The sequence below is a fragment of the Cheilinus undulatus genome, linkage group 3 (genome assembly GCF_018320785.1).
Source record: "Cheilinus undulatus linkage group 3, ASM1832078v1, whole genome shotgun sequence".
NCBI lineage: Eukaryota > Metazoa > Chordata > Actinopteri > Labriformes > Labridae > Cheilinus > Cheilinus undulatus.
Genome location: NC_054867.1, coordinates 858,980 through 873,903, shown reverse-complemented (window position 1 = coordinate 873,903; position 14,924 = coordinate 858,980). Strand labels below are relative to the sequence as shown.

Here is a 14,924-nt window from a genome sequence, read left to right as displayed (position 1 = left end):
TGAGGACCACATCACAGACTCTGAGGACCACATCACTGACTCTGAGGACCACGTCACAGACTCTGAGGACAACGTCACAGACTCCGAGGACCACATCGCAGACTCTCAGGACCACATCACAGACTCTGAGGGCCACATCATAGACTCTGAGGACCACATCACAGACTCTGAGGGCCACATCATAGACTCTGAGGACCACGTCACAGACTCTGAGGACCACATCACAGACTCTCAGGACCACGTCACAGACTCTCAGGACCACATCACTGACTCTGAGGACCACATCACTGACTCTGAGGACCATCAAAGACTCTCAGGACCACATCACAGACTCTGAGGACCACATCACAGACTCTGAGGACCATATCACAGACTCTAAGGACCACGTCACAGACTCTGAGGACAACGTCACAGAGTCTGAAGACCACATCAGAGACTCTCAGGACCACATCACAGACTCTGAGGGCCACATCACAGACTCTGAGGACCACATCACAGACTCTGAGGACAATGTCACAGACTCTGAGGACCATATCACAGACTCTCAGGACCACGTCACAGACTCTGAGGACCACAGCACAGACTCTGAGGACCACAGCACAGACTCTAAGGACCACGTCACAGACTCTCATGACCACATCAGAGACTCTGAGGGCCACATCATAGACTCTGAGGACCACATCACAGACTCTGAGGACAACGTCACAGACTCCGAGGACCACATCACAGAATCTGAGGACCACGTCACAGACTCTGAGGACCACATGACAGACTCTGAGGACCATCAAAGACTCTAAGGACCACGTCACAGACTCTGAGGGCCACATCATCGACTCTGAGGACCACATCACAGACTCTGAGGACCACGTCACAGACTCTGAGGACCATCAAAGACTCTCATGACCACATCACAGACTCTGAGAGCCACATCATAGACTCTGAGGACCACATCACAGACTCTGAGGACCACATCACAGACTCTGAGGACAACGTCACAGACTCCGAGGACCACATCGCAGACTCTCAGGACCACATCACAGACTCTGAGGGCCACATCATAGACTCTGAGGACCACATCACAGACTCTGAGGGCCACATCATAGACTCTGAGGACCACGTCACAGACTCTGAGGACCACATCACAGACTCTCAGGACCACATCACAGACTCTCAGGACCACATCACAGACTCTGAGGGCCACATCATAGACTCTGAGGACCACGTCACAGACTCTGAGGACCACATCACAGACTCTCAGGACCACATCACAGACTCTCAGGACCACATCACTGACTCTGAGGACCACATCACTGACTCTGAGGACCATCAAAGACTTTCAGGACCACATCACAGACTCTGAGGACCACATCACAGACTCTGAGGACCATATCACAGACTCTCAGGACCACATCACAGACTCTCAGGACCACATCACTGACTCTGAGGACCACATCACTGACTCTGAGGACCATCAAAGACTCTCAGGACCACATCATAGACTCTGAGGACCACGTCACAGACTCTGAGGACCACATCACAGACTCTCAGGACCACATCACAGACTCTCAGGACCACATCACTGACTCTGAGGACCACATCACTGACTCTGAGGACCATCAAAGACTCTCAGGACCACATCACAGACTCTAAGGACCACGTCACAGACTCTGAGGACAACGTCACAGAGTCTGAAGACCACATCAGAGACTCTCAGGACCACATTACAGACTCTGAGGGCCACATCACAGACTCTGAGGACCACATCACAGACTCTGAGGACCATTGAAGACTCTCAGGACCACATCACAGACTCTGAGGGCCACATCACAGACTCTGAGGACCATGTCACAGACTCTGAGGACCACATCACAGACTCTGAGGACCATTGAAGACTCTCAGGACCACATCACAGACTCTGAGGGCCACATCACAGACTCTGAGGACCATTGAAGACTCTCAGGACCACATCACAGACTCTGAGGGCCACATCATAGACTCTGAGGACCACGTCACAGACTCTGAGGACCACATCACAGACTCTCAGGACCACATCACAGACTCTCAGGACCACATCACAGACTCTGAGGGCCACATCAGAGACTCTGAGGGCCACATCGTAGACTCTGAGGACCACATCACAGACTCTGAGGACCACGTCACTGACTCTCAGGACCACATCACAGACTCTGAGGACAACGTCACAGACTCCGAGGACCACATCACAGACTCTGAGGACCATTGAAGACTCTCAGGACCACATCACAGACTCTGAGGGCCACATCATAAACTCCGAGGACCACGTCACTGACTCTCAGGACCACATCACAGACTCTGAGGACAACGTCACAGACTCCGAGGACCACATCACAGACTCTGAGGACCATTGAAGACTCTCAGGACCACATCACAGACTCTGAGGGCCACATCATAAACTCTGAGGACCACATCACAGACTATCCATCTTTCCATCCTCTTTATATATACATATATTTTTTCACCATTTCTGCAGCTAGCTTAGCGTTATGTTTACAGGCTTGGAGTTGCTTCAACTGAACCACCATAAAATGTTTTGAATATTTGGATATTCAAAGTTGTCCTTCATCCCTAAATTACACCTTAACTGCAGAAAAAAAGATGTAGATGACACTGATCCCTGTTTGAGACCTTGGCATAAAAAACAGAAGTCAAACACACATGTCTCTACCTTTCCTGTACAGAGATGAGCTGCTGTGATGATCTGTAATGAAAACTTCCTCCTTCCCTCCTTACTTCATACAGTCTACTTTCCTGTACTGCAGTTAATCCTTTCTGCCTCTGTAAGAGCTCTGTGATTGAGATAAAGAGCTCTATGAATTAAATAAAGTGTTCTACAGATCATAAATCAATCATATAAAGATGAAACCTGATCAGTCATGAATGTTAGACGCAAGGCTGGTTCAGGATGGAGCGGGAATCAATAACACTGATTGAAGGATTGGATGTCAACTCTCTGCAGGGAAGATGATACCGATAAACCAATACTGCTGACACACTCAAACACTCTGAAATACACACTCTCTCTCACTCACACACACACACCCACACACACACACCCAGACTGTCTGTCTGATGTGAACAGGAGTCAAAGCTCCTAAAAAAGAGAAGGACAAAGGTATAGGACATGAGTTATAGAGGGAGTGAGTTATAGAGGGTGTGAGTTATAGAGGGAGTGAGCCATAGAGGGAGTGAGTTATAGAGGGAGTGAGTTATGAGGGAGTGAGTTATAGAGGGAATGAGTTATAGAGGGAGTGAGCCATAGAGGGAGTGAGTTATAGAGGGAGTGAGTTATAGAGGGAGTGAGTTATAGAGGGAGTGAGTTATGAGGGAGTTAGTTATAGAGGGAATGAGTTATAGAGGGAGTGAGCCATAGAGGGAGTGAGTTATAGAGGGAGGGAGTTATAGAGGGAGTGAGTTATAGAGGGAGTGAGTTATAGAGGGAGTGAGTTATGAGGGAGTGGGTTATAGAGGGAGTGAGTTATAGAGGGAGTGAGCCATAGAGGGAGTGAGTTATAGAGGGAGTGAGTTATAGAGGGAGTGAGTTATGAGGGAGTGGGTTATAGAGGGAGTGAGTAATAGAGGGAGTGAGCCATAGAGGGAGTGAGTTATAGAGGGAGTGAGTTAAAAAGGGAGTGAGTTATAGAGGGAGTGAGTTAAAAAGGGAGTGAGTTATAGAGGGAGTGAGTTATGAGGGACTGGGTTATAGAGGGAGTGAGTTATAGAGGGAGTGAGCCATAGAGGGAGTGAGTTATAGAGGGAGTGAGTTATAGAGGGAGTGAGTTATGAGGGAGTGGGTTATAGAGGGAGTGAGTAATAGAGGGAGTGAGCCATAGAGGGAGTGAGTTATAGAGGGAGTGAGTTATAGAGGGAGTGAGCCACAGAGGGAGTGAGTTATAGAGGGAGTGAGTTATAGAGGGAGTGAGTTATGAGGGAGTGGGTTATAGAGGGAGTGAGTTAAAAAGGGAGTGAGTTATAGAGGGAGTGAGTTATAGAGGGAATGAGTTAAAAAGGGAGTAAGTTATAGAGGGAGTGAGTTAAAAAGGGAGTGAGTTATAGAGGGAGTGAGTTATAGAGGATGTGAGTTATAGAGGGAGTGAGCCATAGAGGGAGTGAGTTATAGAGGGAGTGAGTTATGAGGGAGTTAGTTATAGAGGGAATGAGTTATAGAGGGAGTGAGCCATAGAGGGAGTGAGTTATAGAGGATGTGAGTTATAGAGGGAGTGAGCCATAGAGGGAGTGAGTTATAGAGGGAGTGAGTTATAGAGGGAGTGGGTTATAGAGGGAGTGAGTTATAGAGGGAGTGAGCCATAGAGGGAGTGAGTTATAGAGGGAGTGAGTTATAGAGGGAATGAGTTATAGAGGGAGTGAGCCATAGAGGGAGTGAGCCACAGAGGGAGGGAGTTATAGAGGGAGTGAGTTATTGAGGGAGTGAGTTATGAGGGAGTGGGTTATAGAGGGAGTGAGTTAAAAAGGGAGTGAGTTATAGAGGGAGTGAGTTATAGAGGGAGTGGGTTATAGAGGGAGTGAGCCACAGAGGGAGTGAGTTATAGAGGGAGTGAGCCACAGAGGGAGTGAGTTATAGAGGGAGTGAGCCACAGAGGGAGGGAGTTATAGAGGGAGTGAGTTATAGAGGGAGTGAGTTATGAGGGAGTGGGTTATAGAGGGAGTGAGTAATAGAGGGAGTGAGCCATAGAGGGAGTGAGTTATAGAGGGAGTGAGTTATAGAGGGAGTGAGCCACAGAGGGAGTGAGTTATAGAGGGAGTGAGTTATAGAGGGAGTGAGTTATAGAGGGAGTGAGTTATGAGGGAGTGGGTTATAGAGGGAGTGAGTAATAGAGGGAGTGAGCCATAGAGGGAGTGAGTTATAGAGGGAGTGAGTTATAGAGGGAGTGAGCCACAGAGGGAGTGAGTTATAGAGGGAGTGAGTTATGAGGGAGTGGGTTATAGAGGGAGTGAGTTAAAAAGGGAGTGAGTTATAGAGGGAGTGAGTTATAGAGGGAATGAGTTAAAAAGGGAGTAAGTTATAGAGGGAGTGAGTTAAAAAGGGAGTGAGTTATAGAGGGAGTGAGTTATAGAGGATGTGAGTTATAGAGGGAGTGAGCCATAGAGGGAGTGAGTTATAGAGGGAGTGAGTTATGAGGGAGTTAGTTATAGAGGGAATGAGTTATAGAGGGAGTGAGCCATAGAGGGAGTGAGTTATAGAGGATGTGAGTTATAGAGGGAGTGAGCCATAGAGGGAGTGAGTTATAGAGGGAGTGAGTTATAGAGGGAGTGGGTTATAGAGGGAGTGAGTTATAGAGGGAGTGAGCCATAGAGGGAGTGAGTTATAGAGGGAGTGAGTTATAGAGGGAATGAGTTATAGAGGGAGTGAGCCATAGAGGGAGTGAGCCACAGAGGGAGGGAGTTATAGAGGGAGTGAGTTATTGAGGGAGTGAGTTATGAGGGAGTGGGTTATAGAGGGAGTGAGTTAAAAAGGGAGTGAGTTATAGAGGGAGTGAGTTATAGAGGGAGTGGGTTATAGAGGGAGTGAGCCACAGAGGGAGTGAGTTATAGAGGGAGTGAGCCACAGAGGGAGTGAGTTATAGAGGGAGTGAGCCACAGAGGGAGGGAGTTATAGAGGGAGTGAGTTATGAGGGAGTGAGTTATGAGGGAGTGGGTTATAGAGGGAGTGAGTTAAAAAGGGAGTGAGTTATAGAGGGAGTGAGTTATAGAGGGAGTGGGTTATAGAGGGAGTGAGCCACAGAGGGAGTGAGTTATAGAGGGAGTGAGCCACAGAGGGAGGGAGTTATAGAGGGAGTGAGTTATGAGGGAGTGAGTTATAGAGGGAGTGAGTTATAGAGGGAGTGGGTTATAGAGGGAGTGAGTTAAAAAGGGAGTGAGTTATAGAGGGAGTGAGTTATAGAGGGAATGAGTTAAAAAGGGAGTGAGTTATAGAGGGAGTGAGTTAAAAAGGGAGTGAGTTATAGAGGGAGTGAGTTATGAGGGAGTGGGTTATAGAGGGAGTGAGTTATAGAGGGAGTGAGCCATAGAGGGAGTGAGTTATAGAGGGAGTGAGTTATGAGGGAGTTAGTTATAGAGGGAATGAGTTATAGAGGGAGTGAGCCATAGAGGGAGTGAGTTATAGAGGGAGTGAGTTATAGAGGGAGTGAGTTATGAGGGAGTGGGTTATAGAGGGAGTGAGTTATAGAGGGAGTGAGCCATAGAGGGAGTGAGTTATAGAGGGAGTGAGTTATGAGGGAGTGAGTTATAGAGGGAATGAGTTATAGAGGGAGTGAGCCATAGAGGGAGTGAGTTATAGAGGGAGTGAGTTATAGAGGGAGTGAGCCATAGAGGGAGTGAGTTATGAGGGAGTTAGTTATAGAGGGAATGAGTTATAGAGGGAGTGAGCCATAGAGGGAGTGAGTTATAGAGGGAGTGAGCCACAGAGGGAGGGAGTTATAGAGGGAGTGAGTTATGAGGGAGTGGGTTATAGAGGGGGTGAGTTAAAAAGGGAGTGAGTTATAGAGGGAGTGAGTTATAGAGGGAGTGGGTTATAGAGGGAGTGAGTTATAGAGGGAGTGAGCCATAGAGGGAGTGAGTTATAGAGGGAGTGAGTTATAGAGGGAGTGAGTTATAGAGGGAATGAGTTATAGAGGGAGTGAGCCATAGAGGGAGTGAGCCACAGAGGGAGTGAGTTATAGAGGGAGTGAGTTATAGAGGGAGTGAGTTATAGAGGGAGTGAGTTATAGAGGGAATGAGTTATAGAGGGAGTGAGCCATAGAGGGAGTGAGTTATAGAGGGAGTGAGCCACAGAGGGAGGGAGTTATAGAGGGAGTGAGCCATAGAGGGAGTGAGCCACAGAGGGAGGGAGTTATAGAGGGAGTGAGTTATGAGGGAGTGGGTTATAGAGGGAGTGAGTTAAAAAGGGAGTGAGTTATAGAGGGAATGAGTTATAGAGGGAGTGAGCCATAGAGGGAGTGAGCCATAGAGGGAGTGAGCCACAGAGGGAGGGAGTTATAGAGGGAGTGAGTTATGAGGGAGTGGGTTATAGAGGGAGTGAGTTAAAAAGGGAGTGAGTTATAGAGGGAGTGAGTTATAGACGGAGTGAAAATATTGTGAAATAATGTTGTATTTCCCTGCATCACTGCTGTTTGGTGCTCCTTCTTCTTACTGTAATCTCTACAGGTGTAAATCTCTTCCACAGTGGCATGATTGAGCTTCACTCTCCTACAGCATGTAATAGAATCAGCTCCTTTCACTCGTCTGCTGATGTATTTTCCCAGCAGGCTTTGCTGCAGCGGGATGCATTGCTCTGTATCATGCTGAATTTACCCTGATGCCCCGCCTCTTTTTCTCTCTGGTCACTCTCATAGACATGGGCAAGGCTAGAAGAACGAGATAGATCTCTAATCCAGCATACCTTGCTGTGGGCGTAGACGACTGATCCGAGCAGTTTCCAGGTCCCTCCCCGGCGGTCCATCCGGATCATTCTGAGAATCTGCAGGAAACGTAGTGACCTGATGGCTGAGGTGGCGAAGACGTTTCCCTGAGTCCCCGCCGCCAACACTGAGATCGACGCTATCAACACCATGATGTCTGCAGACGGACGGGCCAGAGAGAACGGAGAGTTAGATGGTGTTCAAATTATCAAGTTCATCTTTGTTGTTGGAAATGAAGTGTTACTAAATTCATCAGACTCATCTCTCTTGATTTAAAGGTCACATATTATGCAAAATAAACTTTTTCAGGTGTATCTAACAGAAATATGTGCCCCAGGCCTGTCCACAATCCCCCCAAGAATCAGAACCCCCTCACCCCCCCTTCTCCAGCTTTCAGAAAATGTGTGCTGAAACAAGCCGTTCTCAGATTTTCCCCTATGATGTCATGTGGGGAGTTAGCCCCGCCCCCAAGTTCTGTTGGCCCTCCCTGCTCGGAAGAAAGTTGCACCCTCCTCTCAGGAGAGCCACATCCATTTCCTGAGAGGGGCGGAGACAGAGGCGGAGTCAGATGGCTGAGTAACATTTAAAGCCACAGACACAGAAACAGCTGGTTCTGAGCAGGGCTGACACAGAGGAGTTTTTAGACATGCAGACATCAACACTGGAGTGTTTTTTCAGAAATAAACTTCACAGGCATGTTGTGGGGACTTCTGAGACCGATATAAACGTGTATTAAAGGATAAAATACGTGACCTTTAAACTCATCAGACTCACCGATGACACAGAAAGGTTTTCTGGCGAACTTGAGTCGTCCTCTCCATCCTCGGTATCGACAACAACAACCAGCTGCCCAGATCCTCACCATGTACTCCACCCCGAACACCACGATGGTCACCACTTCCTGTTACACAACAACACAAGGCACACACTCAACTAGAGCACCTCATCATTAGAATCCTAGAAACAGGATCATAAAGGGTCACTTCGGCCTCAATGCCAACATTTGTCTCATGTTTTATCAGAGTTTGACCAACAGGTCACATGATCACTCCAGCCTCTGCCTCAGTCAGACTGAGATTGATGGACTTTCCCTCTGACCTTCATCTGATGCACAGACTTTAACGATTGTTTGGACTGACATGGACCCGGTCCTCTCCTCCTGCGGGGGCCGGCTGTCCTCTATAGTTCAATCTGGTTATATCTACTGGAAAACCTAAAAGAGCGTCACCATGAGAGGACAGAAGTCCCCAGAGGCCTGGTGTCCTTTACAGTAAAAGAGGTGTGCATCTCAGTATTAGCTAGATCTTAGAGGAGGTGCGAGGCGTTGTCTGCTCTGAGGCTGTGAAAATTAGATTTGCAAATATTAACCATGAAAAAGCAATTATTGAGTAGTCTACACAAAGGTCTTTAGATAAGAGAAGCATGCATTGACCTTTTTTAGGGTTTTATCAGTGAAACAATAAAAATCTATGTTGATTTTTGGCGGCAGTGTGTCACTTTTTCTTCTCTCTTGGGTGCTGGGGGGGGGGGGGGGGATCACTGAGCTAGAAAGTGTTTGGGAATATTGACACTGACAAGGAAAAAGGACAAAAATCCAATACTGTACAGCTCTAGAGAGAAGCGCTTTCTACTGAGGTTGATGGCGCTGCCACTGATACAAACTTTATACCTTTAAAAACAAACAAACAAACAAACAGCAGATATTGAGGCGGGCCCTTTAAGGTAAATATATTTCCCCCTGTGTTTCCTCTTAAACATTTCTGTTAATAACCCAAAGCCTCTGAGTCGATCCCTCCAGGTACTCCAGGTTTCAGCACCTCCTGCAGAGACTGGCTCTTGATCTACTGCCATCTCAGACGGAGACTGAGAACCTTCACATCTATTTATGGAGCTGTGTCCATCTGTCTCCACAGATGAACTGGATCTAACTGGTATTATTATTCACCCAAACCTCCTAGCTGCTGTCTGTAAGACATGTCAGTAAATCCCAGTCTGAAGCCTGTTGTTTCTTGGTGTTGTTTCCTTGAGTAAAGAGAAAAATAAAGAGCTCAGAGCTGTTAAGAACCATCCGTAGAGTCCCTGCCACAGTGGTGAAAGTATGCCGGTAAAGTCCAGTACTACAGAGGTACTAAATGGTTTAGTAGATGAGGTAGATGAGTCCGCACACCAGAAGCTGCTCCAAGGGCTATTTAACAAAGATTATCTTTATTAAATAGCCCTTGGAGCAGCTTCTGGTGTGCGGACTCATCTACCTGTTCTACTTGATTCACTCTTTTGGTCCAGCACCCAGTACTCAACTTCATGGGATGTGCGTGCCATCAATGTTTTTTGAATGTTACTACATGGTTTAGTACCAGGACACAGAGACCAGCTGCCTGCTGAAACCCTGTTGAGGACCGTTTACTATCACACTTCCAGTTAGAGATCATATCTGATGATCAAGACTGTCTCCTCCTGATTGGTTGCTTGTCATTAGTTTAGTGTTAGAGCCCAGCTGTGTTTAGTTAACAGGTGTGTGTGTGTGTGTGTGTTGTTTGTGTGCAGGTGTTAGCCAGCGTGCAGCAGCTCCCAGAGTCTGAGAATAAAACCCAGACAACGAAAGAGAACGAGAGCCAAGCAGACAGAAATATATCAGCGTTTCTTTACAGTCCAGCATTCAGTCATTCTTTTAGTCAGGATGGAGTTTTAGAAGGGATCGTAATTACTCTGTAAAGTCCTGAGCCTATAAGAAGTACTGATCCCTGGATGTTTAACCCGTTTCTTGATTTTAAAAATCAATCATGGTCGATATAATTTGGCTTATTATCTGGGATGTCTGTTGAGAAGCCAGATTGAAGTGTGTGTTCTGCAGAGTGATGAGTGTTTGGGGGGTCTAGTTGTGCCGTCCCTAAAGTCTGTGGTTGAGAACTGAAGGATCTGAAAAGTTTCAAACATAAAGCTCTGTCAGCAGGAAACAGCTTTCAGAAAATCTTCAGAAGGTGACTGGACTCCGTCACATTCAAGACGGCCAATCAGAGCGATGATAGACATAGTGAGCATGCACTACTCTTGTGCAGGCTGCCGCCGCCCCCTTAGATCATGAATGGCTGAGCTTCATGTACAGCTGATGCCAAGGCCGCCAAGACTTCTATGCCCTGACTCTGAGCCTGTCTTAAAGAAATGTGGTCCAGTTCAGAATAAACTGCTGCTTTCCTACAGGTACATCCAAGCTAACGGCTACCGCGGCAACAGACAGGATACATTGGAAACCATAAGGATCCCAAACCCACGCAGGTCATTAGAAGAGAGAAAACACACCCTCTCTGTCCCAGGAAGCTTTCAGTGGTCCTCTCTACGTGTGTTTTAATAAAGAAAGGTTTGCTTCTGACAAAACTGCCGTCATGGCTAAGTCTGAGCTAATCGCTGCACTAGCAGGCCTTTTATACCAGCATTCACACAATTAACCCTTTCTCCTTCACTCTCACACACTCATGCTGAAGCAGCAGAAGAGCGAAAACATCTTTACCACCATGAAAAGCTTTATTCTTTATTTCATGCAGAAACGTGGTCCAGCTCTAGTAAGAAGGACGCCATGCTAAAGCTGACTGAGGTATTTAGATCAGTGGAGGCAGCCCATAGAGGGCTGTCAATACAATTAAACCCCGCCCACAACACAACTCTGTATGAATGGCTCTGAGAGTCAGCCGTCACAAACAGATCCACGTGTAGGGCGGACCTCAGCGGTCAGCCAAAATAAAAAAAAAAAAAAAAAAATTTAAAAAACACTCTTAAGCGTTAAAGTGAAAACAGAATCTGCAGAATGAAGACAATTAAAAAAACGGACATTAAAATCAACCATGACTGATAAATAGAATCATTAACAGGGTTAAACATCCACAGGGCTGAAAACTGAATGTATTATAACACAAGACCAGACTAACAACCTTTGATATTAAAGCTTGTTCTGATGATATTAGTATTAATAGAGTTAAAGCATGGTTGTTCTGATATTAGTATTAATAGAGTTAAAGCATGGTTGTTCTGATATTAGTATTAATAGAGTTAAAGCATGGTTGTTCTGATGATATTAGTATTAATAGAGTTAAAGCATGGTTGTTCTGATATTAGTATTAATAGAGTTAAAGCATGGTTGTTCTGATGATATTAGTATTAATAGAGTTAAAGCATGGTTGTTCTGATGATATTAGTATTAATAGAGTTAAAGCATGGTTGTTCTGATATTAGTATTAATAGAGTTAAAGCATGGTTGTTCTGATATTAGTATTAATAGAGTTAAAGCATGGTTGTTCTGATGATATTAGTATTAATAGAGTTAAAGCATGGTTGTTCTGATGATATTAGTATTAATAGAGTTAAAGCATGGTTGTTCTGATATTAGTATTAATAGAGTTAAAGCATGGTTGTTCTGATATTAGTATTAATAGAGTTAAAGCATGGTTGTTCTGATATTAGTATTAATAGAGTTAAAGCATGGTTGTTCTTATATTAGTATTAATAGAGTTAAAGCATGGTTGTTCTTATATTAGTATTAATAGAGTTAAAGCATGGTTGTTCTGATGATATTAGTAATAGAGTTAAAGCATGGTTGTTCTGATATTAGTATTAATAGAGTTAAAGCATGGTTGTTCTGATGATATTAGTATTAATAGAGTTAAAGCATGGTTGTTCTGATGATATTAGTATTAATAGAGTTAAAGCATGGTTGTTCTGATGATATTAGTATTAATAGAGTTAAAGCATGGTTGTTCTGATATTAGTATTAATAGAGTTAAAGCATGGTTGTTCTGATATTAGTATTAATAGAGTTAAAGCATGGTTGTTCTGATATTAGTATTAATAGAGTTAAAGCATGGTTGTTCTGATATTAGTATTAATAGAGTTAAAGCATGGTTGTTCTGATGATATTAGTATTAATAGAGTTAAAGCATGGTTGTTCTGATGATATTAGTATTAATAGAGTTAAAGCATGGTTGTTCTGATGATATTAGTATTAATAGAGTTAAAGCATGGTTGTTCTGATGATATTAGTATTAATAGAGTTAAAGCATGGTTGTTCTTATATTAGTATTAATAGAGTTAAAGCATGGTTGTTCTGATGATATTAGTATTAATAGAGTTAAAGCATGGTTGTTCTGATGATATTAGTATTAATAGAGTTAAAGCATGGTTGTTCTTATATTAGTATTAATAGAGTTAAAGCATGGTTGTTCTGATGATATTAGTATTAATAGAGTTAAAGCATGGTTGTTCTTATATTAGTATTAATAGAGTTAAAGCATGGTTGTTCTTATATTAGTATTAATAGAGTTAAAGCATGGTTGTTCTTATATTAGTATTAATAGAGTTAAAGCATGGTTGTTCTTATATTAGTATTAATAGAGTTAAAGCATGGTTGTTCTGATATTAGTATTAATAGAGTTAAAGCATGGTTGTTCTGATATTAGTATTAATAGAGTTAAAGCATGGTTGTTCTTATATTAGTATTAATAGAGTTAAAGCATGGTTGTTCTGATGATATTAGTATTAATAGAGTTAAAGCATGGTTGTTCTGATATTAGTATTAATAGAGTTAAAGCATGGTTGTTCTGATGATATTAGTATTAATAGAGTTAAAGCATGGTTGTTCTGATGATATTAGTATTAATAGAGTTAAAGCATGGTTGTTCTTATATTAGTATTAATAGAGTTAAAGCATGGTTGTTCTTATATTAGTATTAATAGAGTTAAAGCATGGTTGTTCTTATATTAGTATTAATAGAGTTAAAGCATGGTTGTTCTTATATTAGTATTAATAGAGTTAAAGCATGGTTGTTCTTATATTAGTATTAATAGAGTTAAAGCATGGTTGTTCTTATATTAGTATTAATAGAGTTAAAGCATGGTTGTTCTGATGATATTAGTATTAATAGAGTTAAAGCATGGTTGTTCTGATGATATTAGTATTAATAGAGTTAAAGCATGGTTGTTCTGATATTAGTATTAATAGAGTTAAAGCATGGTTGTTCTTATATTAGTATTAATAGAGTTAAAGCATGGTTGTTCTTATATTAGTATTAATAGAGTTAAAGCATGGTTGTTCTGATGATATTAGTATTAATAGAGTTAAAGCATGGTTGTTCTGATGATATTAGTATTAATAGAGTTAAAGCATGGTTGTTCTGATGATATTAGTATTAATAGAGTTAAAGCATGGTTGTTCTGATATTAGTATTAATAGAGTTAAAGCATGGTTGTTCTTATATTAGTATTAATAGAGTTAAAGCATGGTTGTTCTGATGATATTAGTATTAATAGAGTTAAAGCATGGTTGTTCTGATATTAGTATTAATAGAGTTAAAGCATGGTTGTTCTTATATTAGTATTAATAGAGTTAAAGCATGGTTGTTCTGATATTAGTATTAATAGAGTTAAAGCATGGTTGTTCTGATATTAGTATTAATAGAGTTAAAGCATGGTTGTTCTGATGATATTAGTATTAATAGAGTTAAAGCATGGTTGTTCTGATATTAGTATTAATAGAGTTAAAGCATGGTTGTTCTGATATTAGTATTAATAGAGTTAAAGCATGGTTGTTCTGATATTAGTATTAATAGAGTTAAAGCATGGTTGTTCTGATATTAGTATTAATAGAGTTAAAGCATGGTTGTTCTTATATTAGTATTAATAGAGTTAAAGCATGGTTGTTCTGATATTAGTATTAATAGAGTTAAAGCATGGTTGTTCTGATGATATTAGTATTAATAGAGTTAAAGCATGGTTGTTCTGATGATATTAGTATTAATAGAGTTAAAGCATGGTTGTTCTGATGATATTAGTATTAATAGAGTTAAAGCATGGTTGTTCTTATATTAGTATTAATAGAGTTAAAGCATGGTTGTTCTGATGATATTAGTATTAATAGAGTTAAAGCATGGTTGTTCTGATGATATTAGTATTAATAGAGTTAAAGCATGGTTGTTCTTATATTAGTATTAATAGAGTTAAAGCATGGTTGTTCTGATGATATTAGTATTAATAGAGTTAAAGCATGGTTGTTCTGATATTAGTATTAATAGAGTTAAAGCATGGTTGTTCTGATGATATTAGTATTAATAGAGTTAAAGCATGGTTGTTCTGATATTAGTATTAATAGAGTTAAAGCATGGTTGTTCTTATATTAGTATTAATAGAGTTAAAGCATGGTTGTTCTTATATTAGTATTAATAGAGTTAAAGCATGGTTGTTCTGATATTAGTATTAATAGAGTTAAAGCATGGTTGTTCTTATATTAGTATTAATAGAGTTAAAGCATGGTTGTTCTTATATTAGTATTAATAGAGTTAAAGCATGGTTGTTCTTATATTAGTATTAATAGAGTTAAAGCATGGTTGTTCTTATATTAGTATTAATAGAGTTAAAGCATGGTTGTTCTTATATTAGTATTAATAGAGTTAAAGCATGGTTGTTCTGATATTAGTATTAATAGAGTTA

At 42.0% G+C, this 14,924-nt stretch overlaps 1 protein-coding gene across 2 annotated transcripts in view; it reads right to left on the bottom strand.

Moving 5' to 3' along the window:
- The window catches only part of LOC121506895 (potassium voltage-gated channel subfamily KQT member 2-like), a 92,310-nt gene that overhangs the window by 54,332 nt on the left and 23,054 nt on the right, over positions 1–14,924 (bottom strand). For both annotated transcript variants that reach the window (XM_041782907.1, XM_041782908.1), the window contains exons 4-5: positions 8,229–8,355; positions 7,436–7,611 (exon numbers count right to left, since the gene is read on the bottom strand). In XM_041782907.1, the coding sequence (XP_041638841.1) occupies positions 7,436–7,611; positions 8,229–8,355 (303 nt within the window). The remainder of the gene's footprint in view (positions 1–7,435; positions 7,612–8,228; positions 8,356–14,924) is intronic.